This window comes from Sphaerodactylus townsendi, linkage group LG13 (genome assembly GCF_021028975.2).
Source record: "Sphaerodactylus townsendi isolate TG3544 linkage group LG13, MPM_Stown_v2.3, whole genome shotgun sequence".
Classification (NCBI taxonomy): Eukaryota; Metazoa; Chordata; class Lepidosauria; order Squamata; family Sphaerodactylidae; genus Sphaerodactylus; species Sphaerodactylus townsendi.
Window position 1 is genome coordinate 53036311 of NC_059437.1, and position 26616 is coordinate 53062926.

General features: G+C 44.3%; 1 protein-coding gene across 1 annotated transcript in view; it reads right to left on the reverse strand.

Annotated features, from left to right (window-relative positions):
- The window catches only part of DNAH10 (dynein axonemal heavy chain 10), an 87527-nt gene that overhangs the window by 58660 nt on the left and 2251 nt on the right, over positions 1–26616 (reverse strand). The window contains 19 exon segments of the mRNA XM_048513937.1: positions 611–769; positions 2947–3423; positions 5147–5303; positions 5543–5750; positions 7286–7450; positions 9279–9430; positions 11541–11710; positions 11887–12063; positions 13755–13931; positions 14740–14910; positions 15101–15295; positions 16069–16267; positions 16868–17058; positions 18995–19225; positions 20192–20349; positions 20460–20673; positions 23313–23428; positions 24955–25063; positions 26113–26249. Coding sequence (XP_048369894.1) covers positions 611–769; positions 2947–3423; positions 5147–5303; positions 5543–5750; positions 7286–7450; positions 9279–9430; positions 11541–11710; positions 11887–12063; positions 13755–13931; positions 14740–14910; positions 15101–15295; positions 16069–16267; positions 16868–17058; positions 18995–19225; positions 20192–20349; positions 20460–20673; positions 23313–23428; positions 24955–25063; positions 26113–26249 — 3563 coding nt within the window.

Here is a 26616-nt window from a genome sequence, read left to right on the forward strand (position 1 = left end):
AACCATGTCTAATCCAGATCAAGTCTTAGGAAGACACACACACCCTCTACCTCAATATGTATCTAATATGTAGATCCAGTTTGTTAGGTATGCAACTGCCTTTCAAACAGCACAACACCCCTGATACACTACAGGAAGTGATACTGAAATACTTTTTTAATTGTTGTGATCAATGACATTTTACAATGTTTTCCACTTATTGTTTTCATTCTCTTTTTGTCAGACAACTTCAGCAAGTCTCTGGAGAGGCGGGATGTATTGATTTAGTTATTTCATTCATTTGTATCCTGCCTTTCTCCCTTGTGGGAACCCAAAGCAGTTTACAACATTCTCCATTTTATCCTCACAACAATCCTGTGAGGTAGGTTAGACTGGGAGAGTGTGACTAGCCCAAGGTCACCCAACTAGCTTCCATGGCATGAGTGAGGATTCAAACTCAGGTGTCCCAGATACTAGTCCAATGCTCTTAACCATTTCACCACACTGGATATGCATGTTCTAACAGAAATCAAATAGCAAGCAAACTAACAGAAATAAATTCTAATGTAGGGATTCCTAGAGGTTCTGAAGCACCACAGACAAGCACCCAGACTTATGACATTTTACTTACTGGAATGTTGTATGTTGAAAGAGTGCGATATCGCTCTTGAATATCCAAGTACTTGAGTTCCACTTCTAAAGACATTTGTCTGATCTCTGCAATAGTACCCAGGACAAATTTGAGGTCCTCCAGAGTGCTGGGAGTTTTCCTGAGGTGATGTGTCAATCTCTGGAAAAAAAAAGTATTTGTTTTTAAGAGGAAGGCTTAGTTGGAAAATTTTTCCTGGATGTGGAACACACAGAAAAATTAGCAGAGGGAAGAGTTAAGCAGCCTCTTCCTCTTCTCCCTTCAACCCATTGCCCAGCTCATATTTGCAGACTTTCAGGGCTGCTTTTCATTTTAAAAAATGGGAGACACATGTCTACCATGTAACATCCCGGCCTCAAGGACATTTGGCTGGCCTCAACTAAATCCAGAGCTTTTTTGGTCCTGGCTCCCACCTGGTGGAACTCTTTACCAGCAGGCATCAGGGCCCTGCAGGATCTTAATCAATTCCGCAATACCTATAAGACTGAAATGTTCCACCGACCTTATGGCTAAGGCTGCCATGGGTTCATTACATCGTGCTGCCCCCCTGACTTTTCCATCCCCCCTCCTCCTGTGCCCTGACAGAGGTCTATATGATAGGGCGGGACTGGTAATTATAGTATGAGCTATCAAAGAGTCCTTTGATTTTTTTAGTTGCTATCTGCAAATGTCTTTCATGTTTAGCTAGTTATTTGTTAATCTGGAAACTGTTTTATGATTATTGTTTTAGAATTACACATGCAAGCCATCCTGAGCCCAGTCTAGGCTGGGGAGGGCAAGGTATTAAATAATAAATAAATATTAACTATTTATTTGTTTGTGATTAACACTACATTAGAACTGCAAATGCACTAGATGCACTTCAGATGCGGAACACTAGAACTAACAAGATGCAAGCCAGATTTTCTGCATAGTTTTTGTAGTTTTGGAAGGTATAGTTTTGGAAAGTAGCCACGTTGGTCTGCAGTTAAACCACCAGATTCAAGTCTGGAATCACGTTAGAGACCAAAAGGTTTTTCAGGGATGAGCTTTTGAGAGCCAATGGTTCCTCTGTCAGGTCTCTGGTGAAGTGAGCTTTGAGAAGCTCATACTCTGAACATCTTGCTGAGCCTGTGGGCACCTTTGGAATTTTGGTACAGAGTGGTAGGCACAGCCACAAAATGGCTGCCAGAGAACAGCTGCCAAAGACAGCACAGCCGGACACAGGACACAGCCGGACATAGCTTACATTCAGTCAAGCAGTGAAGATCCTGCCGTGGTAGCAGCTGCTGCCAAAGCAACATTTTATTTATTTATTTTTATTTATTTATTTTTTCAACTTGATATACCACCCCATCCCCAGAGGGCTCTGGGAGGTGAACAACACAAAACAGTATACATAAAATCATTAAAACATAATTATCATAAATATCATTTAAAAACAGATAATACTTCCTAACCTAGGCATCCCACCAAAGGCCAGTACTTAACCATAAACTAAATCTCTCCCAGGAAAAGAGGAGAGAGGGGAGATGATAAAACCCGATGATATTAGGGCTCACATGGAACAAATACCCATATGGAACAGTGGGGGGGGGGGGGCACACTCAGCGGCTGGTCTCTCCAAAGGCCCGGTGGAACAACTCAGTCTTACAGGCCCTGCGGAAATCACCCAAACCCCGCAGGGCTCGGACAGCTGGAGGAAGAGTGTTCCATCAGGCCAGTGCCATAAAGGCCCTGGCCCGAGTGGAGGCCAGCCGCATCACTGAGGGGCCAGGGACCACCAGTAAATTGGCCTCTGCCGAACGCAGAGGTCAGACTGGGACATATGGGGTAATGTGGTCCCGAAGGTACGAGGGTCCCAGGCCGCGCAAGGCCTTAAAGGTCAACACCCACACCTTGAAGATGATTCGGAACTCAACTGGGAGCCAACGCAGGCGGCGCAACACAGGTCGAATATGATCTCAATAGGCGCCCCCTGTGAGCAGGCGAGCCGCTGCATGTTGGACCAGTTTCAGTTTCCGGATCAAAAGCAAGGGAAGGCCCGCATAGAGCGAGTAAGCATCTGTGCAGCCAATCAAATCCTCAATGGCCAATCAGAAGCCTTGCTGGGCAAAAGCCCTGACTGGCCTCGCCCATTTTCTAAAAATGTTTAGCAAGCACCAGGGGAGGTTTCAGCAGGGACCAAGGTTACCACGGACACTATGCTGGGGATCAGAGGACGAGGACTACAAAAACCTGAAAAAAGCATAAAATATTAGACACAATATGGAGTGATGCAAATGATCAGTAGAACCCATGCAATTTTCCCCATCCCTGCCAGAGGTTCTCCCAGTTACCTCAATGTCCTCCTGGAGGCTGTAGAGTGCCTCTCTGGCTGATTCGTTGAGCAGCCTCCCGAGTGACATCATCCAGCCTTTGGCGTTCTCCTGCACAGTGCAGGCCAGAGGCCCGAGCAGCAGTCGGATGCACTGCTCATCCTTGACCAGCAGCTGCTGCATCACTTCCTGGGCGATTTTCATATAAAACTGCAACTTGTCATCGAAGACAACGCAGGCCGGCTTCTTGGCGGCAAACTTCTCCATGACGATGGCCTTGTCGAGCTTCCAGAGCGGGCGGTACCTCTTCCAGCGGTTGACGTATTTGGTGAGAGAGCCCAGCAGCTTGTGCAAGTTTTGGGTGATGAGAACGGCCTGTTCGATGATCTGCGTGTTTTGCGAGATGTCGCTGAAGAAGCTCACTATGATGAGGTCATCGTCGTCGGTGTGCTGCGGCGGGCAGTCGATGCAGGTGCCATGCATCCAGCGCACAAATTGCTACACAGAGGACAAAAGGGAATCAGTAGACACTGTTGGACCTGGGGAGTGGGTTGCACAAGCTACTAGGATGGGAGACTGTGAGAAAGGCACGGACATTCAGAGAAAGGCACGGACATGCATTGGTGGTATCAGCAGTTCGAGGAGGGGGGAAAGTTCCTGGCTAAACTCTGCTGACTCCACGCTGCCTGTTTGGCCTCCTCTCCCCCTACTGTGTTTCTCAGCCACCTGTTGTGTCGTTCTTACCACTCTCTAGGGCAGTGGTGGCGAACCTCTGGCACTCCAGATGTTATGGACTACAATTCCCATCAGCCCCTGCCAGCATGGCCAATTGGCAGGGGCTGATGGGAATTGTAGTCCATAACATCTGGAGTGCCAAAGGTTCGCCACCATGGTTCTAGGGTTTTTTGCACTCCTGAGTTGCTATTCGTATTTCTTCCTTACTGCAACCTTACTGCTGCCCATCTTCTTCCAGGGCTGTTGCTTTGTAAAATGGCACCCAAGGCTGACCCTGCGTGCCACCCGGCTCACAGCAATGTCCTGCCCACTTTCAAACTCCCTGCCAGAAAAGCAAACAGAGGAGAAACATGCGCTGGCTGATTATGTGAATAGGCGTCAAAGACAGGCACTGACTGAAGTGAAGAAAAGGCATTTACTGAAAACCCAGGCTGATTCTGCATGGGCAAAAACAGCAGTGTGAAAATGGTGTGAAAACAGTGTAAAAGGGTTTATACTGTTTTCACACCATTTTCACAGCACTGTCTTTGGCCCATGCGGAATCAGCCCCAGAGGAGCAAACAGGAGTACAGAAAAAAATGTAAGAAGAGGTCTGAAAGCTGGCACAACAAAGCACTTAAAAGTCAATTTCTGAAGAAGATCAAGGACAAAGTAGACAATGAAAAGACCTGGCTGTAAAACTTTGAAAAAGGAAACTAAATCACTGATTTTAGCCACTCAAAAGCAGGCAATTATGACAAATATGATCAGAATCAAAAAATTCTCAGATGATGCAAAGTGTAGATTGCGCAAGGAAGCCAACGAAACTATAGATCACATACTCAGCTGCTGCAAAAAAAATTGCCCAGACTGAGTACAAACAGAAGCACAAGATGATCCATGGGAATTTATGCAAGAATTCCTCATGAGGACAGATAAAAACTGGTGGGAACATTGTCCAGAGAAAGTCCTGGAAAATAAAGTCAAGATCTTGTGGAACTTACAAATTCAAATGGACAAAGTGTTGGGGTATAACACACCAGACATCACAGTGATCGAGGACAAGAAAGTGACCATCCAATATCTGGTGACAGCAGGGTTGATGAAAAAGAATGTGAGAAGGTCACTAAATACCATGACTTGAAAATTGAGATTCAGTGACTATGGCACAAACTAGCTGAGGTCATCCCAGTGGTAATCGGTACGTTGGGCGCCATTCCAACAACACTGGGACTATACCTGAAACACTTTCAAATAAGCAAAATCCACATCTGTCCAATTCAAAAGGAAGCCCTGCTGGGATCCGCACAAATGCTATGTTGATACACTACAATGTCCTGGCCCTCGGGGTGGGGCTCAGAGTGTAATGAAAGGCCAACAACCAGCTAAAGAACTGGCAGCTGCAATATTAAACAAAATTAAATAATAAGACTGAACTTTATCTGTGGGAATTGAGGCAATACACATTCCCCCAAAATCTGGTAAAGAGAAAACCCAGCATTCTTACCTTAGTAACTTCCACACAATCTCGGATACTGAGGACACACAGTTTTTCAATTTCACCTGCATTCGGCTGCAGAATGATTTCAGGAGCAGATAAAATTGTTTCAGCTTGAAACAGTGGAGTATTTCCCAACACTGCTGAATTGAAAGATTGCAAATTTCTACAGAAAAAAAAAAGAGACAATCAGATGTGTTTCCTGAGAGCAAGAACAGACAATCTTTTCATTCATTTAATTTATCTAGGCATGTCTTACTTTGCTTATGTCCCTAATAGGGACCCAGAAAAACAAAAATTGCAAAAAAAATATGATATAAATAAGCAAGCGGGAAACAATAAACTGTAATAAAAACACACCCCAGATCAGAACAAAAATGGGAAGGACTGTGCTGAAACACTCACTTGAGGATTAAGTTGGTCAAGCTCTGATAAACCTTTTCTTCCCAATAGGCATAATAATGAGCTAGCCTGGTGGATCTGCCTGTGTTGGTGTTCAGGATGAGTCCCTCCATTTTTGTCAGCAGTGGGCCAATGGCCATATACCTGCGGATCATCTGTTCCACATCCCTGGCTCTCTCTTGCTTGATATGCTCAAAATACTCCTTCACCCCTGTCAAGTGGACAAGAAGATGAAGATGCTTATTCTATCAAGGCAAACACTATTTGCAACAGCAATAATCCGTTACAATTACAGGATGAAAACACTGTTTTGTATTTACATCATTATTCAAATGTTTATATCCCTTCTTTCCTTGTGGTTCAAAGTGGCTTACAATAATAGCTAAAAGACTTTCAGTTTAAAGCTCAAAATAAAACCTCAAACCCAAAATCTCTCCCCGGGAGGGAAGGTGGCTTAGTATAGCCCAGTGATGGCGAACCTTTTCGAGACCAAGTGCCCAAATTGCAACCCAAAGCCCACTTGTTTATCGCAAAGTGCCAACACGGCAATTTAACCCGAATACTAAGGTTTTCGTTTAGAAAAAACGGTTGGCTCCAAGGTGTGCATTACTCGGGAGTAAGCTCAGAGGTAGTCAGTGGCTTTGCTTTGAAGCAACATGCAACTCTTCCAACTGGTGAATCATGACCCTAAGAGGGTTTACTCAGAAGTAAGCCCCATTGCCAGCAACCGAGCTTACTACCAAGTAAAGGATCGCGCTTTAGTTCTTCGCATGAAAATCAGTGGGGTTTAACAGTGCTTAACAGGGTTACCTACACTGCTTCCCCAAACCTAGGTCTTAGGTTTAATGCTAATAACCGAGCCCAGAGGCCCAGGCCAGCCTGGATGTGGGGGGGTGGGGGGTCGACTCTGTTTGCACGTGCCCACAGAAAGGGCTCTAAGTGCCACCTCTGGCACCCGTGCCATAGGTTTGCCACCACTGGTATAGCCTAATCTTATTAGAAGCTAAGTAGAGTCAGTATTTGGCAGGGTTACCAACAAAAAGACATTGCAAAGAAAGGCAACAGCAAAGGCACCTCTGCTTCCCACTTGCTTCAAAGGCCCCTGGCTGGGATCACCGCTTAACAGAGCTCTACACACAAACGAATCTCTCCCCCCTCTCCCTCTTAAAAGATATCTCCCACACGGTGGAGGTACAGGTGTACACGTGACAGAGAGAACATAAAAAACACAAGGGGCTGTATCCAACAAGTATGGCATATGGACAAAGGCTGTCACAGTCTTGAGAAATACTGAAAATACATAAAATGCACAGATTATCCCACAAAGAAAAAAAACAATAAAAATGAATTGCATAAAACATTGATAGGAAGCAAAATAAAGATGGCTTGCCCCAACAACACAAATCAGGCTTATGATAGGTTAGACTTCAAGCATGGCTTTGGCTGGATTTACATAGCAGCAAAAGTAAATAATGAGATCACATGGATAACTTAAAGATAACTGAAAGAATAATTTTCTCCACCACTGAACCCAGGTCAAGCCAAGAAGAGTTGGCCCTGATTAGTACTTCGAATGGAAATCACCAAGGAATACCAGGGTCGTGACACAAAGGCAGGGAATGGCAAACCACCCCTGAATTATCTTATCTTGAAAACACCACAGGGCTGCCATAAGTCGTTGTGACTTGATGATAAACAAACAAATGATTTTATCAGGTTCAGAAAAAAAAATGACCAGATATATACCAGGAAGTGTATCTTCACCAGTGGATGATGGGTTTTTGAACAGATTGGTTGATTCTATTAATAAAAGCTTGTTGGCCATATCTTCAGCACTCTTGTGAATCTGATGGACAAGTGATTCAAACTTCCCAATGGCATGGGTACACCGAGCAATATAGTCAGCAATACCTGTGAAACAAAGGAGGCCAGGTCACTATTTCTTATTTACCTTACCTATTTGTTCACTGATTAACTGATTAAATTAACTGGCCTGCACACCATGTCCTTAGTACATCTGTCAGGTTAAATCTAGAAGCTATAGAACAGTGGTGGCCAACCCATGGTGCTCCAGATGTTCATGGACTACAATTCCCATTAGCTTTGTCCTGTTTTATATGCCAATAAAGGCTTGTGTTGTGTTGAATTCCCATTAGCCTCTGCCAGCATGGCCAATTATTCTCAAATGTATCCAAAGTTGTATTATTTTGCTCCTGAAATGTTGTTTCCCATGAGATGATCTATATGTCTAAAAGCAATATGTGACCCTGATCTGTGGATACCTAATTAATTGAGGCCACACTGACACAAAACACAATTTTTTCAAACAAGTGCTCCCCATGATTGCAGAAAAATCTAAACTCAACAATTAAATATATGAAGAGTTAAATCCCCGCAAAATAATGTGTTTTATGTGTATGCAGACAATACACATACCTGAGCCGAACAAAGCTGCTAGGTGCCCAGCGTCAGCGGCAGCAGAGGAGGACATCTGCAGCTCCTCCAGGTCAGATCAGTGGCAAAGGTTTGGAGTCATGCAAAGATTGGCGGGGGAGGGGTGTGTGGGACTCCCCCTGTGAGTCTCCTGCCCCCCACCCCCAGCAATAAGGTAGGGATTGGGAGTGGGGAATCTGCAATGATGGGGGGAGGGATCCCCCCCAAGTATCGCAGGTCCCCAGAGGTAAGAGTCTAAAGGTGAAGAACAGAACCTCTCAACTGCTTTCATATGCTTCAACTGTGTGCATGGGGTATGTTTATTTATTTAGCGTTATTTATAGTCTGCCTTCTCACTTGGACTCCAGGCAGTTCACACAGAGTCATTACAACTGAAATTCAAAACACAATTAAATAGGGTGTGGGATGTAGAACCAAACAGAAATCTAAAAAACAGAACTGAAGCAAGTCATAAGTTTTAACATGACTCATAAAATGGTTCACGATTACACAGCAGGACCCAACTTATAGCAAACTATACACAGTAGTGCAGACCGCAGATAGTAATAATTTGTCCAAGTAACTTGTGCATCATTTCGTACAGTGCGACTCCACTGCCAGCAAAGAAAAGCCCTCTTGGATAGTTCAGTTTTGTATAGCTTGTGGAAAGCCAGGAGAGTGGGAGCCTCCCTGACCTCTTCAGGCAAACCAATCCCCAAGGGGTGGAGGGCACCAGGGGGTGGTCAAATTGTTGATTTTGCCCATTTGCAGTTTGGTGCCTACAGAAGACCCTGTTCAGATGAATAAGCTATCATGATGAGAGCTCATTTGGCATATAGGAGGGTCAAAGGCGAAAGTGGTTTGAAAACGCATTATTTTGCGGGTGCGGAAGGGGTCTGAATCAGCAGAAGCTAAAACCGCCTTCTTTACAACCCAAGACCTCATCTATTTCACAGTCTTGTCTCAAGGGGATGGCTTCCTTCTTCCACATGTCGGATATCATTTTTTTTAGTGGACAGAACTCTATGGATTCATGAGTATTGTCATGCAAATTCAGTGTTATTTTAAGGGGCAAGAAAAAAGTCAATTAACAGGGTGTGCAATGCTGGGAGCAGGAGAGGTGTACATCTAGGAAATGCGCAAAGATTCGTACTAGGAAACTGAAGAACACTGGAAAGAAACGGTACACCAGAATCATTGCATGTTACTCAGATGAAATGACATAAAAGGATGATGAGACATATTTGAAAAGATTTCCATTCACAAAGACTACTTGAAAAAGGTTTCACAATGTGAACTCTCTTACCTAAAGAGTTCCAGTTGAGCCTCTTGTAGCCAGATCTGAAGACGCGCCAAACCTCTTGTATCTGTTCATCCAGAAGCTGGGTTTCTGCTGCATTAAGTGTTGCTATCAATTTGTAATAGTGATCCAACATCTGATTGATGCCATCAGTATATCTAAGGCAGTAACACAAGGAAACCACTAAGAGTCACTGCATTCGGACATCACCCCATCTTAATGTTGTTGAAGTCATTTTTAAACAGCAAGAGGTGTATCAGTTTTTCCGATAGAGCTCTAACAGTTTGTTAAGTGAGCATTCAAAAAGGATATTGACAAGGACCTTACATTTTTTGCAACTGAAAATACCTAGAAAAAGCTATCTTAGCTCAATCCAAAAAGAAATAACCAGACAAGTAGAATAGTCATGTAATGTACAATACAAAACTAAGCAGCAAATGCAAACGGAGTTAACCAAACAGACACAAATTAAATCAATCGCTTTAATCAATCAATTAGTTTGGAAAGTCAGTGTGGTAATGTAGTTGAGGTGTTGGACAAAGACTCAGCAGTGTGGTATAGTGGTTAAGAGCAGCAGACTAATCTGGAGAACTCGGTTTGATTCTCCGCTCCTCCATATGAAGCCTGCTGGGTGACCTTGGGCCAGTTACAGTTCACTCAGAATTCTATCAGCCTCACCTACCTCATAAGGTGCCTGTTGTGGGAGAGAGGGAAACTAATTTTAATACACTTTGGGACGCCTTTCAGTAGAGAAAATCACAGTATAAAAGCTAACTCTTCTAGGTTCAAATCTCCATTCAGCTATGAAGCTTATCTTGGGCTGCTCACTCACTCAGATTAACCTACCTTGCAAGGTTCCTGTGAGGATAAAATGAAGTGAGAACTAACAGTGCTGGCCTGAGCTATTTGGAGGAAGAGCAGTAAATAATTATCATGGTACTAAAGCAAAATTAATCAAAATAGTGTGAAAATTCAGTTTGCTCCAACAAGGGCTCATTCCGCACAAACAGAATAATGCACTTTCAAACTGCTTTCAGTGCTCTTTGAAGCTGTGCAGAATGGCAAAATCCACTTGCAAACAGTTGTGAAAGTGGTTTGAAAACGCATTATTTTGCATGTGCGGAAGGGGCCAAGGATATCTATCACTAACAGCACAATTCACTGAAATAAGGGGCTTAGACCAGAATAACTCTGCACAAGGCTGCACTGTCAAGAACTTCCATAAATACGTCTGGGAAGAATGATGATTTATGACCATCTGATGTTTTCTTAGCAAACAGAATTCGAATGTTTTCTTAGCAAACAGAATTTAAGTCTAATTCGAATTAGACTTAAAGTCATTGGTTTTTAGACCAGTCACTTTTCAAAAGTCGGTTAGAGATTAATTTGCACAATGTGATTTATATTTGTCTTTTGAATACTCTTGCTTATTTTCCTGATAGCCGTTTGCTTCTTAATTAAAGCACATGTGGGATCAGTTGAAGCCTGTCTCTGGAATCCAGCAGATCTTCAGGCAAGGTTGGGGGCCCAATCTGAACAGCACTCAAGAAGCCAGCCAGTGGAACAGCCCTCAACAAGAGAGAAACAGAATCCATGGCTGCACCACTTCCCCCAGCTGCGCTTCAGTTCCCGCCAAGTTTTCAGCAGAGTGTACATACAAAGGCCACACACAGTAATGCCAGTATCCAAGGCTCCAAAATGGGGCTCTGCCACTCAGTTCTAAGCAGTTCTCAGCAAAGGGCAAAGAATTGGATGTTCACAATGCATTCCTATGCAGAGCTATGTCAACCTAATGCTTTGAGATTATGAACTTAGCCTGGAGTAACTCTTCACAGGACTGCCCTGCCAATTGAATTATTTAGATGCTCAGTTGTTAAGGCAACATCTACTCCTGGGCAGTGGTGGGATTCAAATAATTTAACAACCGGTTCCAGTGGTGGGATTCAAGTAATTTAACAACTGGTTGTCCTGGGTCTTTGCACTGGGAGCTGTTTAGTTTTTGTACACGTTGACTCAGCTTTGGTTCTTCTTTGCCAGTAACTGCTGGGCTTTCACCATAGGTCAGTACCTTAAAGATCTTTTCCGCTACCGTGTGAGGTCACAGGTTGGCTGCACCAGGAAGTTCCCAGAACGGCTCCCTTACCCCTGGCTCTTAAACTGGCACAACACCCCGTGCGTAGCACAACTGTGCCAGAAAGTGCCATGGATCACTATGAGCTTCATATTACATTTCTCTCAAGCCAGAGCAGATTCAAATGAAAGTTTCACCTCAGGAATTTGTCCTCTTGTAGCGCCACGTTCCTTGCGATTTCAGGCACTGGAAACCCCAGATGTTCCATATATTTTGTTTCATTGATGATCTCTCGAAGTTTGGGAGAAAAGTTGACGATGAAACGTGAACTTTTCTCTGCAGCAGTCACGTCATCAGAACGTGGGGTCTACGCCCCATGAAACAAACCGCAGTGGAGAGGAGGGTGACGTGTCAAATCGACAAAACAAAGAACAAAATGTCATCAAGGCATACATAAATTTGTGAAACTTGAAACTATTCTACAGCATGCACATATTCCCAAGGACAAACAAAGGTCTAAGAGAGAATAGATCTTATAATCACCAAATCACGGGTCTCTGGGATAAACTGAATAATAGCTCCAGAAGCATGAAGTCTAGCAAGGAGGGTTTTTTTCAATAGGATAGGGAGGGTCTCTTCCGTTGTTTCTCTCCACTGGTCATATTTCAGATCCTCGTATTCTTTCATCTTCTTTGCCACCTCAAGGTATCGTTGTCTCACCTGAAATAAATTAATTCAAGCTAGTAACATCACTTCTCAAAGAGACAGCTGATGCTTTCTTGGTCGTTTCAGAAGGCAGCCATGCTGATTTGCAGGAGAACAGGTAGATTCAGGTCCAGTAGCACCTCACAGACCAACAAGATTTTAAGGGTGTAAACTTTTGAAAGTCAAGTCATTTATCAAAGTGAGGGAAAAAAATTCTGGTTGATACTAAAAAGTAAGAACATGGTTCTTTATTTCTCGTTCTGATCTGGAAAGGATCAGAAAATAAATGGATCCAGCAGATCTGTTCTGCTGGCAGAGATGTTTTCTTCCAATGGAAGGTCACTCTTCCAAAATTCTTGTGCCAGAGGAACGCACCTCCCAACAGAGGAGAGTGCCTCTGCTAACAGAAGGGATCTGTGGGATCATCCAACCCACAGGCAAGGAGATGAAACTGACAAAGGATGAAACTAAAACTAAACTAAACTAACCTGCTAGAACAGTGATGGTGAACCTTTTTGAGACCGAGTGCCCAAATTGCAACCCAAACCCCACTTATTTATCACAAAGTGCCAACTTGGCAATTTAACCTGAACGCTGAGGTTTTAGTTTAGAAAAAACTGGTTGGCTCCCTCTTCCTCCATCCCACCTGCTCAAGCAGGGGCCAGCCTGCTGTAGCCTCCAGCAAATCCCGCACACACCGTTCTGTGCCTCTCTAGCATCTCTGCCTCCTCTGTGCCCCCCCCCCCTCGGGCAGCCACCCGAAGCACAGGTACCAGGCCCACCAGCCAAGTCCTCCCTGCTCACTGCAGTGCGTGCATGTTGTGCTCAGTGGCCTAGGCCAGCCTAGATGTGTGTGTGTATGTGGGGTGATTTTCCGCCCCATGATGAACTCTGTGTGTGCGTGCCCACAGAGAGGGCTCCGAGTGCCATCTCTGGCACCCGTGCCATAGGTTTGCCATCACTGTGCTAGAACATTCAGACAAGAACCAGTTTTATAACTTATGCCAGAGGTCGCCAGTGTGATGTCCAGGGGTGTGATGGCAGCTGCTGACACATTTCTTGGTACCTGTCAAATGCTTTTAGAAAGTTGCTGGTGCCAACTGAAGGTTTTCCCAGCACCTGAGATCAGTGGCGTATTTACCTGGAGACGAGGGGTACCCTCTGTCCCCAGGCACCACTAATCTAGTCACATGGGAGGCGCAAAAACGGCCCCTCACATGACCAGGAAGATGGCAGGAAGTCCTGCTGCCTCGTCGTCTTTGGGCGCCCTCGGCCCTACCCATGTCGTGATTGACATGGGCGGGGCCAAGGGCACTCTAGGACATGCCTTCTATTTCATAATCCAAGTAATTGATAAAAATATTGAATAGCACTGGGCCCTGTGGCAATCCACTGGTCACTTCTCTCCAGGATGAAGATGAGCCATAGGTGAGCAACCTTTGGGTTCAGTCAATCAACCAATTACAAATCCATCCAACAGTAGCACTCTCTTCAGTTTTTGCTCCTCAAATACAAGGAAAGTATTTAGTAGCTTCCCATTCTCAAACAACATTATTCCAGATCCTCTAAAGACCCTGGACTTTTAAACTGGGATTTCCCGTATAAATTAATGGAAGGATTGTCCCCAGGAGCCTCCCACTCCTCTGAAGCACTCCATTCCGATATGCTAGTGCTTATTATTAACAAACAACAAAATCCCAAGCCACCTCTTTTCCACGTTCACTGGCCAGCAGCTCCTCTACTTCTTGAAATCGCACTATGGTGTGCTTGATACGGAAGAAAAGGGATCGTGCCCAGTAAATTGCTCCGGCCATCGGAGGGTGGTTCTTGCACAGAGGAGGGTTGGCGAGGTTATTGACAAAGATGCTGTTAATCTGCTCGAGCTGGAAAGAAAAGCAAGCACACGCACACACACAAAAAATACCTCCACATCTATGACTAGAAATAGAACATTCAGAATCAACGTTTGGCCCATAGTGCCAGGCCCTGGGGACTTCACACAGTTCTGAGATTGCACAAATATTCATAGAATTCCCCACTTCTCATATAAAAGGGCTGATTTCATACAGATAGCTTAAACACCAGGATGGATGCATTAGGAAGGGAAAAAAGGAAGGAAATCCCCAGACATTGGGGGATTCCCCTACAGGTTGGACTGCTATTGTTAAGACAACTGCCTTTGTCCAGAATTGAAGCAGAATTTTTTTTTGTTCTGAAAAGAATTCTCCCCCTCTCAGCTCTCGTCCCAGGGTTACTATGATGCAAGATTGGTAACACAACTCTTATTTTCATAGTGCCTATTGGATGCTGTGTGTGACATCGAGAAGAACAAAAGTCAGCACCCACCATGTTCACAGACTTTGAATTCTAGCTTTCAGATGCATTTTAATGGAATCTAGGGGTGGATGTGTTAGTTTTTTGAAGCATAAGCCACTTCCTGTGAGCACAATGTGATGAAAAGGTTGCTCCAATTGTTAGTTGTGGAAGCAAGGGCAACTTCACCTCTTGTGCAACTGACTGGGATAACTATGGGAATGGAAGCCTCAACAAGCAAGGCAGGATGATGTCTCAGAAGGGGCCACCAAATCAGGAACTCCAGGAGAAACCAGGGGCCACCAAATCAGGAACTCCAGGAGAAACCAGGACGTGGTTTGAAGAGCCCCAAAACATCAAAGGGTGCCTGAAAAATACCTCTTTACAATACTGTGCCAGGATATCATTGAATTTCATCATCATTTGCTTATTAATGGCCTCCCGAGAGCGGATGTGTTTGAAGTTTAAGAGCATGTCAAAAGCAGCTTCTGCAGACCGAAGAGTCTTAAAAGATTCATCAATAAAGTTCTTGGCTTCTTTTTCTATATCCTAGAAATTACGTGAAACAAGTAGGGTGGGGAACATAGGGGAGTAGTTAAGGGACATTCCTTTTCACAAATCAGTAGCATGGGAAGGGAATCTTAATGCATAACTGTCCACTCCCCCACAACACCACAGCAAATGTATTGGCCTTTTCACAAACCACTTTACACAGGATTCCTCCATCTAACCCCCTTACCACAACTTCTGTCTTAAAGCTCTCCATAACAAGCCTCCACTGCGTCGAGCACCTCATGTTGAAAGGTTCGAAAATCACGGTCTCCATGGGGCCCGCCAGGCCATCAACTCTGTGCAACACTTCATCAATGCGCTTTGGATCCCCTGTGACAGCTTTTAGTTCAGGACCAAAGATGTTGTAAAATTCCTGTATAACCTGTTGGGGCCAGAAAATATGGTTATTATGTATTTATTTATTTTCCTATACCACCCAACCCCCAAGGGGCTCTGAGTGGTGAACAACAGGGCCAAAAAGGCAACACACAATATACAATGATAAAATATATAAAACATATAAAACATTTAAAAAATTTAAAACACAGTAGCAGCAGTACACAGAAATTGTTGGCAGCGCCAACAATATAGTTCACATATAAGCAGATGCCCTTAACTAAAATGTATGAAAATCTACATAACGATTGATATCCCGTCTTGCCATCTAGGGGATGTGACTTCTGCCAGCTAAAGTTACTGACTATAAGCAAGCGCATTGATATCGTAGCAACCACGTGGAGCAACCAGTTTATTTGTACGTACATATTATCACAGTATCAGTACGAGTATGTAGGTAAGCACATGCCTATGGCAGCTAGATCTAGCATATTAGTAGGCTGTAGGTCTATATGTACATGAATATGAATTAAATATAACATATACATGCATTCATTCCCAGAGGCCTAGCTGGACCAAACTGTGCTCGGGGCACACTATGTTTTTTCAGCCCCTCCCCCCCTCACCATGGGGTCCACCTTGGGAAGCCAAGCACAGAGTTGCTCTAGTGCTAAAGATCAGCTGAAGAGACCTTGCTCATAGGGAACTCTATGCAAATATAGGCACTGGAGCATAAGTCATGATTCCTTGGTGCTGCCAGTCTCTACAAACCAGGCAAAGACCTCAAGCATTCTTTGGTCATCTTTTGCACACTGTCACCTGTAACACATCGTAGAGGTCTTGGCAGATGAAAACCATATAGTCTGTTTTTTCAAACAACCGTTTCCTGTCAAATTCCCACCGGGCATCCCTTCCCGAAGCTTCAATTTTGGCACGGATGTCAAAATAAGACGCCTTCCACAATTCAAGGGTCCGTTTGGCATCTACCAGTTTGGCTTTTGCCATTTGCCTGTCTTCTCTTTGATTCCATGAAAGAGCACAGAGACAAATGGATTCAAAACACAAGAAACAAAAACGAACAAAAACAGACAGCTCCAACATTTAAAAAAACAACGTATTTCGGGCCACAATTACATTTTATCAGAGGAATTTCAGAACAAGAAGCACAAGAAAAAGCATATTGTGCTCCACATTTTTACATCTTTTTAAAATTTACATTATTTATAGTCCGCCTTTCTAACTGAGACTCAAGGCAAATTACACGGTGTAAATCAATATGGCCAACAGGATGGGACATCCCATAAGCAAATACAATAGGATCAGGATTAGAGAAACCTTGAAACAAGCAGCAACCTGAAAGAAAGCACAAGAAATTAAACACAACACTTTACATGAGGCAGGAAGTACCCAGCAGGAGCATAATACTTAATACTTTTCATGTGGATCAAAGAGGACAAAAGAAGGAATGGACAATTCATGTCAGAGGAGAGAGACAGAAGAATGCATAGAGTGTGGGAAGCCTCAGAACTATGCCACAGCCTTCAGCATAAAGCCCTGCCCAGGAAGTCATCAGAATATCCCTACTGTGTCCTAATTTCCATAGGGAAATGCCACCCACTTGAACAGAGTCCGCAGGTCCACTGCTTTGCAGACTCTTGCTGAAATTTCCCAGGCAATCCGTTCCATGAGGGGGACCATCCGCTCGTCCTTGTTGTAATGTCGTGAGATGATCCACACCATTCTCAAGGCGTTCATCAAGGAAGGGATCGTATCCAGGACAATATGGAAGCCAGTGCCATGGGCCAAGTTCTGTTGAGCAGGTGGAAAACATCATGAAGGAAGGTTAGAGGGAAGAGGCAGGGTGTGGCTGTTACTGACCACAAAGCAGAGGAAGGCACCAGGCCCACTGGGATGGTCACCTTCGTTTACAGCCTGCCTTTCTTGTTGAGACTCAAGGTAGACGACTGGTGGCAGGATCCACTACACACTTGCAGCTTGGCAGCTGCTTCAGCCCAGCCAGGATGCACCCCAAACAGGCAGGGTGGAGCTTCAGATTCTGGGCTAGGCAACTGAGCTTGGCAACTGAGGCCCTTTCCGCACAAACCTTTCAAAACATTTCAAGGAAGAAAATTAAATGTTTCCTCCAGGGAGTTCGGCATCATTTTTACCCCCAAATAATTTATTTGCAGCGAATGTCCTTTTAAAACAATTATTTGGTTGAAATGTTTTGAAAACGTTTTCAGCTGCCTGCGCAATCTCTTTAAGACATTTCCCACGCCTCTGCGCCATCAACGCCATTTTCTGAGTTCATTCTGTTCCCCTTCACCTGTTTATTTGTACCATTTCTGGGTTTTTAAAAATCTTTTCGGGATGAATCTTCAAAGCTTCAAGTATACAAAGTGCAAAGAATTGCAGCAAGATGCTGTGAAGCACTGAAGCATCGATTCTACATTTAGTCCAAAAAAAGGGAGGGAAAAATAATGTAATGGCGGTCAATAATTGTTTCAAGGGGGTGAGTGCAGGCATACATGGGGACGACTGAAAATGTTTTAGAAAAATTTTAGGTAATTTGTGCAGAAAAGGCCTGAATGAAGCCCATCACATCATCAAACACCTGCCTCCCCCCCCCCCACGCTCCGCAGGGGAGGGAACAACCCAGGAAGCAGCTGTAGCTCAGACAGAGATCTAGGACACTTCCTGGTTGGGTGAAAGGGGTGGAGCTAGACCTGGGCAGAGATCTGCAGTGGTCATGTGGGATGAAGTATGCCCACTCTGGAAGCCTGGAAGAACAAGGGGCATGCTAGGAGGAGGAATGCAGGAAGCGGGTGGCAAATGAAATCCCTTCAATAAACAGTGCCAGAAACTACAACTCTATTCCCTTTATAAAGTCACCCTGTGAGCTGTTTAGCTGTGGACAGTTATAAACAATAAAGGATTAAATGTACTAAAGATGCATGCCAAGAGTGATGCGTATGTCCGGAAAAGAAACAACTGTATCTCCTATGCCCTTCTCAGGTTTTTGTTACTCCCTCGCTCTCTCGCCCCATCCATCAAGTGTGGTTTAGTCATCTGCCCAATTACAGAGTTTGCTCCCCACCCCCCACCCCCACAGCAGGTTCATTAAAATATTTTTCCACTTGTTCCTCCTCATTTATTGCACAGTTAACAGTTAAGTGGGTGGCAAATGAAATCCCTTCAATAAACAGTGCCAGAAACTATATTCCCTTTATAAAGTCACCCTGTGAGCTGTGAGGAATATGTAACTGCTAAAGGTAGGTGGACAGATAGGTTGGCAGGATGGGTGGGTGGGTGGGTGGATGGATGGATGGATGATTTTTGGCACTCTAGTGCTCTGTGTACAAGAACGGTGCTTTGCACCTTGTTGGATCTTGTCCTCCTTCTTCCAAAAGATTCCCTCTACAGCAGAGGTCCCCAACTTAGTGCCCACAGGAAGTGGGTGGGTCCAGGTGGGCCTTTGGCCAGCAAGGCCTTTGATTGGCTACTGGACATTTGATTGACTCTACAGGTTAAAAAAGAATAACAACACTGCTTTGGAAACAGTTGCCCCGCAGCACAAGGATCTTCACTGCAAGTCTGGGTAAGCTGTGGCCGCCATTTTGTGGTGAGCTCCATCTCCCAATGCAGTCATTTTGTGGCTGGTTCTGCCTCCTGTGGCAGTGCCCACCATGCTGTGCCAGGTTCCAAAAGACTGGGGACCCCTGTTCTACAGCTAAGTAAAACATACCTTTAAATGTCGCTCAAGGGTGGAAAGGAACCTCACGTTGTCACCTGCCTCCACATGGTGCTTGCTGAGTTCATTGATTACGATCCTCAAGCTTTCGACAATTGCAGTATTGGCGATGTCAAGCACTTGCAAGACCTTTTGAACTATGGGCAGTTTGATCTGCTCGGTAAGAGCACTCAGTGTAGCGCTTCTCTCGCGCCACAGGTCAATCTCTGCCAGTGGACCATTCCCCTGCAGGTGAGATGAAGCAGCATGAGATGCCAGGCCCTCGGGAGGAAGGCCGACAATCTGTACAAAAACGTAATGCAGATTTTATTCGTTGCTAACAGTCTTGTCTTTTGGCAAAGGTTTATGGAGATGTATTTTGAACATGAGGAAGAAGAAGAAGAGTTTGGATTTATAACCTCCCCTTTCTCTCCTGTAGGAGACTCAAAAGGACTTACAATCTCCTCCCCCCCCCCACAACAAACACCCTGTCAGATGGGTGGGGCTGAGAGAGCTCCGAAGAACTGTGACTCGCCCAAGGTCACCCAGCTGGCATAAGTTGGAGTGTGCCCAGCCTCAAGGTCAGCAACAAATAGCAGAGGAGTCACCTGGTCTCCTACCCACAACACGATAACAATCATAACTCTTTTCTCATGGGACAGGTGAGGCAGGGAAAGCCTACTTCACTGCAAAGCGTGCAAAGCCATAAAGAACAGGATAAGGAAAGAATGCATAGGTGGCAGTGGTTACATATAGTAGAGCTGGTTCTGTATAACAAAAGAAGCATTAAGTTGCATCTCACAGCTGGCTGCATTGATTCAAGGGTACATCCATCTTGTCCAGATAAGGACCACCTTGACACATCTCCAGTTAAAAGAATGCGGTAGTTGGTGATGTGAAAGATCTCTGAGACCTCTGAGACCCGGGACAGCTGCTGCCAGTCTGAGTAGAAATATTGATTCTGATGGACCAACAGCCTGATTCAGTGTGAGGTAGCTTCAAGAGTGTTCGCATGCGTTCATTTTACACAACCACTGCTCATGGGCTTGCTTCTGTGCTCCTCAAATGCCTGTGCACCCTCTACGTCTACAATAAACAGAATCTCTTCTTCTAAAGGAAGTTAACTGCAGACTGGGTGGGTTGTTTTTCCCCCCCAACTGAAGAAGGAAGGGAACAAAGCAACACAACTCCCATGAGCACCATCAGCATTACCTGGGGGGCCTTTCTCTGCAGTCGCTCATCTGCTGAGGATATTTGAATAAGCCAGTTTGTGGCCAGGTGCTCCAATATTTCAACCACTTCCTGATCAGCAGCAAGGTCATTCACATCATCATCAAGGATTATAGATGGCATTTCTAGTTTTATTTCCCCTGTCATAAGAAATTATGGTTTGCTTTTAATTTTGCCAAGCATTTTACTGATAGAAACACGGGGCTGGGGTGGGGAGGAATAGCCTTGGACATGAAATCTGTCCACTTGCCTTCAATCTGTTGAATGGTTCTTTGGATGTGGTTTAGGAATTTCTGCATATTCATTAGGAACTCATTTCTTATTGTCTGGAAGCTTCCTAATTCCTCTGGCACCTCTTTTCTCTTTGCAACAGTGGAAGCATCTTCACCACTCCCCTTTTCAGCACCAGGGCGAGTAACAGAATCTGCCTTGTACTGGTTATAGGACATGGCTGGCAAATAAACCTGAAAGACACATAGTCTTGTTCCCCATTTCAAATGTGACTATGAAATGCACACAAAACTTCAAATACAGTCTTACGGTTGTGCAGCTTCTGAAAACAGAGCCTCACTTAAGGTTTTTTAAGTGGCAGTTTTTGATATTATATCTAGTTGTAGCTAAATAAATGTGGAAATAACCTTTTGCTTTTTCTGCCTCAAGTGGCAGCAGGCATTTCAGGGCAGGCCCATTTGGTTATGGATAAAGACCGCATGGACCGTTTACTGCCCAACCCTGGGCATGTTAATTCAGAAACAAGTCTCACTGTCTTTCAGTGCACCCGTAAAACAGAAGCCTTAGACTAGTGGTAGGATTCAAATACCCTATATACTCGCATATGTCGAATTTTTCAGCACATTTTTGTGCTGAAAAATAACTTATATATGTCTGAGTCAGGTGTATTTTAAAAAATATTTTAGGCTTTGTAGTTTGTCGGCCACCAGGGGGCACTGTTTTTAGGCTAGCCGCTAGCAGCACCAACATTTCAGGGATTTTTCCACAGACTCTCCTGATGATATCACCCAAGTATGGTAAAGTTTGGTTCAGGGGGTCCAAAGTTATGGACCCCCAAAGTGGGTGCCCCATCCCCCATTGTTTCCAATGGGAGCTAATAGTAGATGAGGCTACCCTTTTGAGGGTCCATAACTTTGGACCCCCTGAACCAAACTTCACCAAACCTGGGTGGTATCATCAGGAGGGTTTCCTAAAGATACTCTGAAATGTTGTGAATTTACATGCTAACATAAACTATTCGGCTCCCTCCTGACCAAAAAATCCAGTTTTGAAGGATTTTTTAACTCTTGTGTTTTAGCTTGGCTGCTGGTTGAGTTAAAGGTTTTGTACTTTTAAAAGCGTTATTGTTGAGACCATATTGTTTTGTTGACCCTCTTTTCCACTTACAGAGCTAGTTTACTGTTTTTCTTTGAAATAAATATTCAAAAACATTTAACCTACTGATGCCTCAATTAATGTAATTTTATTGGTATCTATTTTTATTTTTGAAATTTACCAGTAGCTGCTGCATTTCCCACCAAATCTCGGCAATCTATCACAGAGTCAATAAGTTTTCCCAGTTTTGTGTGGTAAAACTAGATGCCTTGACTTATATGCGGGTCAACTTATACACAAGTATATATGGTAATTTAACAACTGGTCATTTACAAGCATCATTTTAACAACCGGTTCTAATGAAGCGGCGCAAACCTGCTGAATCCCACCACTATTTGGGGGTGCAAAAGAATGACAGGGGCATAACAGAAGCAGCAAAAAAAGAATCCCTGCAAACCTCAAGGCAGAGGCTGTGGAATCCAGCAAGCTAAGGGCATGGTGCGACTCCCTTTTTGATCAACAACGAAATATGTGACAAAAAACCTCCTTTCTTCCCATATGCACGTCAGTAGGGGGTCCCCAACATGGCAGTTGTAGAGCCCTTTGACACCTTTTCTGGGGCCTGCTAAGTGTTTTCAGGAAGTGAGTGGGGCTTAGTGGGGCTCCTGCCCAGCAGAGCTTCTGACTGATAATTGGAGTTCCAATTGTCTGTGCAAATAAAAATAATGTTTCAGTGGCAGGTGCCACTGAGGTTAGTTTTATTTTCTAATTCCTCTTTCTCATTCTATTTTTTAAAAATTACTCCACCTGTCCCTCTGTTTCTAGGCTTCCTTTGTGTGTTGCTCAACCTCCTATGGCAATCATCTGGTAGTTGCCTCCACCATGACTTGACCATTGAATGGTGGTTGTACAGCTACCTATTTGTCAATCTAATTGTCACAGGCCGTCCACAAAGAGTTGGGCCCTATTACTAAAGCGCCTTTCTGAAGAAGAACAATTTCTAGGAAATCCTTAAGCACTTCACCAGGTTGGTTGAATCTTCCTCATTTATTTATTTATTGCATTTATACTCTGGCAATCTCCCAAAGGACTCAAGGCGGCTCAAAATTAAAAGCATATAAAGCAATACAATACAATAAATAATATAAAAATATAAACATTAAACATTATAAACATTATAAGCTTTAAAAACAGATTAAAAACAGATGGCCTGAAAAAATCTACATGGGGACATAAAAACGGATGCACTGTATTTCAGGGAAAGTCGCTCTCAGATCAACATGAATGATTTCCCTTAACACTCTGGATTGTTAGATACAAAGAAGGATGCGGTCTTGTTTCCTTTATGTGGCAGAGGGCCTTCCAGAAGATACATCTTTTCTCACCCTTGCATGAACAGCTGGACCTATCCAAATGCTGTCTTCCTTAGAGGCTGAAGAGAGGTCAAGAGTTATCTCCTCCTTTGCCATGGGTCACATTCTATGTATTCCTTCTGCTCTGGAGAGGGCCAAGCCCAAGATGACTGACTGAGCAATCCCATGCTATAATAAATGATGAACGTAGGCCCATCAATGGTTTTTCCACTAGTGCTTCTCTTGAACCTCCTGCTAAAGACAACTTCAGAGTTCGGAGTTCACTCCCAGCTCAGAGTGATTTACATGACTGCAGGCATTTCCTGTCAGAATAATTACACACCTGTGGACTCTGCCTCTGAATTCACAGTGACTTAGTCTACGAAGATACCCTTTTCAAGTTGTGATAAGAAAACTACTCTCACCAATGAGAAGATCTGCTTGAGCATCACCAGAGTACGACCATTCAAGATGCCATATTCCAGTAATTCTGGTAGAACATCGTTAGCTTCAGTCAAGTCATTAGGTTCACTAACGGTTACTAAGTAGTAAAAAAAAAAGTTAATGGTTAGCTTAATTAGGTATTCTAGCTCAGTGTTCCTGATCAGGAGCTAATCTATACGTACAAAGGAACTACCAAATTGTATGGTGTCACCGCTCCCTCACTAAGGGGCTTTCAAAGCAAGTGAGAAGCGGAGGTGGTTTGTCATTTGCTTCTTCCACACAGCCTTCTGTGGTGGTCTCCCATCCAAGAACCAATTCCGCTTAGCTTCCAAGATCTGGTGAGATTGGGCTATGCCCCGCTGCCTTCCCTCAAGCTAATCTACAGGTCAGAGGAAATTATGAACTACAGCCCTTCTGGGAGTCACTGGCCACTGCAAGGGGGGATGACTGCAAGTTTGAACATCCTCCCTGTGTGCAGGATGATCTAAAGGCAGCAACTTGGCTGCAGCTGCTCTGTCTCCGGCTGCTGCCTGGACTGAAGACTCCCTGGGTAATTCCATGCAGCCCTGAGTTCCATGAAGGAAGAAATGTAATGTAATAAAATGTGCCCCTCTCTGCCCATGGAAAGCTAGCACCTCAAGGTGCCTGGATTCAGCTCCAGCTGTGTACCCAGTTCCTCAATCTAATGAGGCTTAAAGAGGGAGGGCAAGAAGCAGCCAGGCCCCTGTCCACCATGCCAGAATCCAGTTCAGCTGAGAATCCCTTCCCCCAGGAACACTTTCTATTGAACTGTCATTTGAATTAGATCCTGAGTCCCTTAAACTGCCTGGGCAGCTGATTTTAATCTCACAAGTGAGATAAACTGAAATAAATAGAGCCATTCACCTGACAAGCAAGCTCTCCATCGGCAGGAAGATTTGGGTTTATTTACTTATTTCCTTCATTAGTACTCTGCCTTTCTCCCAAAGGGGACTCAAAGCAGTGTACATTATTCTCCCCCCCTCCATTTTATCCTCACAACAGCCCTGAGAGGTAGGTCATATTGAGAGGGTGTAACTAGCTAAAGGTCGTCTGGCATGCCTCCATGTCAGAATGCCTGTTTGGACATTGGTTCCCCAGATCCTACTCTAACACTATTATACCACTCTAACTAATAATGATGATGACAATTGTAATAATACACAGGTAGCTGGACTACAGACATTTTTATCAGATAAACACTGGGGGAATGAGAAAAGAAACATAAGGGACTGATTGGTTTGTTCCAGTGACAGTCTGCCTTGCGTGCTGACACATGACGTTGAGTGCATTTCTACAAGAGAAGGGGTTGCCATCAGCCAGGATTGGGACTCTGAGGTCAGAAGCAGGACTGAAGAAGGGACGGTGCATGACATGGCAAATTTCCACCTCTGCTAATATTTCCCCTTCTTCCTTCCCAAAGCTCTTTGAGTTGACAGTTTAAATCTTGGATTTCCCAGATGGATAATCATGGGATGGGAATTGCTTTCAAGGGCTGGTCAAGGCCTCAGTGGGAATCTGTGGGCCAGTCTTGAAAAAGCCATATCCTACCCCTCATCCCGCCAGCTCAAAGTTCTTTCCATCATAAATCATTGCGCAAAATACCTGAGGTGTCTCTAAGAAAGTATACAGTCTCGGTGTCCACAAATTCTTCTGGGACATCATCCAAAGCCACATGGTAATACAGGTTATATACCTCCTGCATTACTATTTGCTGAAACAGACAAGAAAGGAATTCACAGCTTCAGAAAGAAACAAGAGGTTTGGCTAATTACAGCTTTCTTTCCAGTCCGAAATCTGCAAGGGACGGTGCATCCACATGGGAGGGCCTCAGGAATAATATGTGCCCACCTGGTAATGCAGTTTTTGCAGCCATCTGATACCCACAAAAGATGCCTACAGCTGGTGATGTCTAGGTACCTTGCCAGCCTGCATAGTTGCTGTGCACAAAAGTGAGATTAATGGGGTCTGCCCATGAGAGAGTGTGACTGGCCCAAAATCACCTGGAGAGCTTCCATGGCACAAGCAGGGATTCAAACCTGGGTCTTCCAGACACTAATTTAACATTCTTAACCACTGCTGTGTCTTCCTCTTTTCCTATTGCCTTCCACTTTCCTGGAATTATGGTCTTTTCCAATCCGTTTTATCTTCTCATGATGTGACCAAAGTATAAAAGCCCCAAAGTATAAAAGCCCCAGTTTGGATTTATAGCTCCCCCTCCCCTTTCTTTTCTGTAAGAAGACACAAGGTGGCTTACAAACTCCTTTCCCTTCCTCTACCCACAACAGACACCATATGAGGTCAGTGGGGCTGAGAGAGTTCTGAAGAATGGTAACTAACTGAAGGTCACCTAGCAGGCTTCATGTGTAGGAGTGGGGAAACAAATCAAGTTCACCAGATAAGAGTCTGCCACTCATGTGGAGGAGTGGGTAATCAAACCCTGTTCCCCAGGTTAAAGTCCACTGCTCTTAGGAAGCATGAGTCCACGGCTGTTAACCACTACAGCCTGCTGGCTCTCTTCAGTCACTTTAGCTTCTAGGTAATTCAGGCTTGATCTAGAGCCCACTTATTTGTTTTTATCAAATCCAGTGGATCCCTTTCAACTAATGGTGACTATCCCTCAGTGCAAGGTACTTCCCCCCTCAAAAACTGTGAAAGTTACAAGGGAAAACGCATGTGCCAGGGGAAAGAATCACCCTCAGTGGAATGAATTTGCTGAATCTAACCCACTGCCTGTGTGGTGTCGAGCACAAACTGACTTACTTTGTATGTTCGAACTGGAGAAAACCCCATGCTCAGCTCGCGCTCTATCTCTGTCAAGCCTGGTGTAACAGAGGATGTTGAAATCTGATATTTTCCCACAGATTCAGACAAAGATGCTTTGCTTTTCCACTCTCTCTCTAACAAAACAAACAAACAAAAACCCTCAGAGTAAGTAATCATTAGTAGCCGTAATTGCAAAGTATCTTGGATGACCCAGCCTAGCCCAATCTCATCAGATTTTGGAAGCTAAGGAAGGTCAGCCCTGGTTAGGACTTGGTCTGCCATCTGTTGGACCCTTCTAATATTTTCCATATACAGTGGAACCTCGGTTTTCATTGCCTTCGGTTTTCATCGGTTTCGGTTTTCATCTATTTTTTCAGTGAAAAATTTGTCTCAATTTTCATCGATTTGCCTTGATTTTCATTGATTTGCAGTAAGGTGCACGGGTTTGTGGAGAAAAATCACCCGGACAAAGCTGTTGCAGGCCGTGTCTGCAACCTGTTT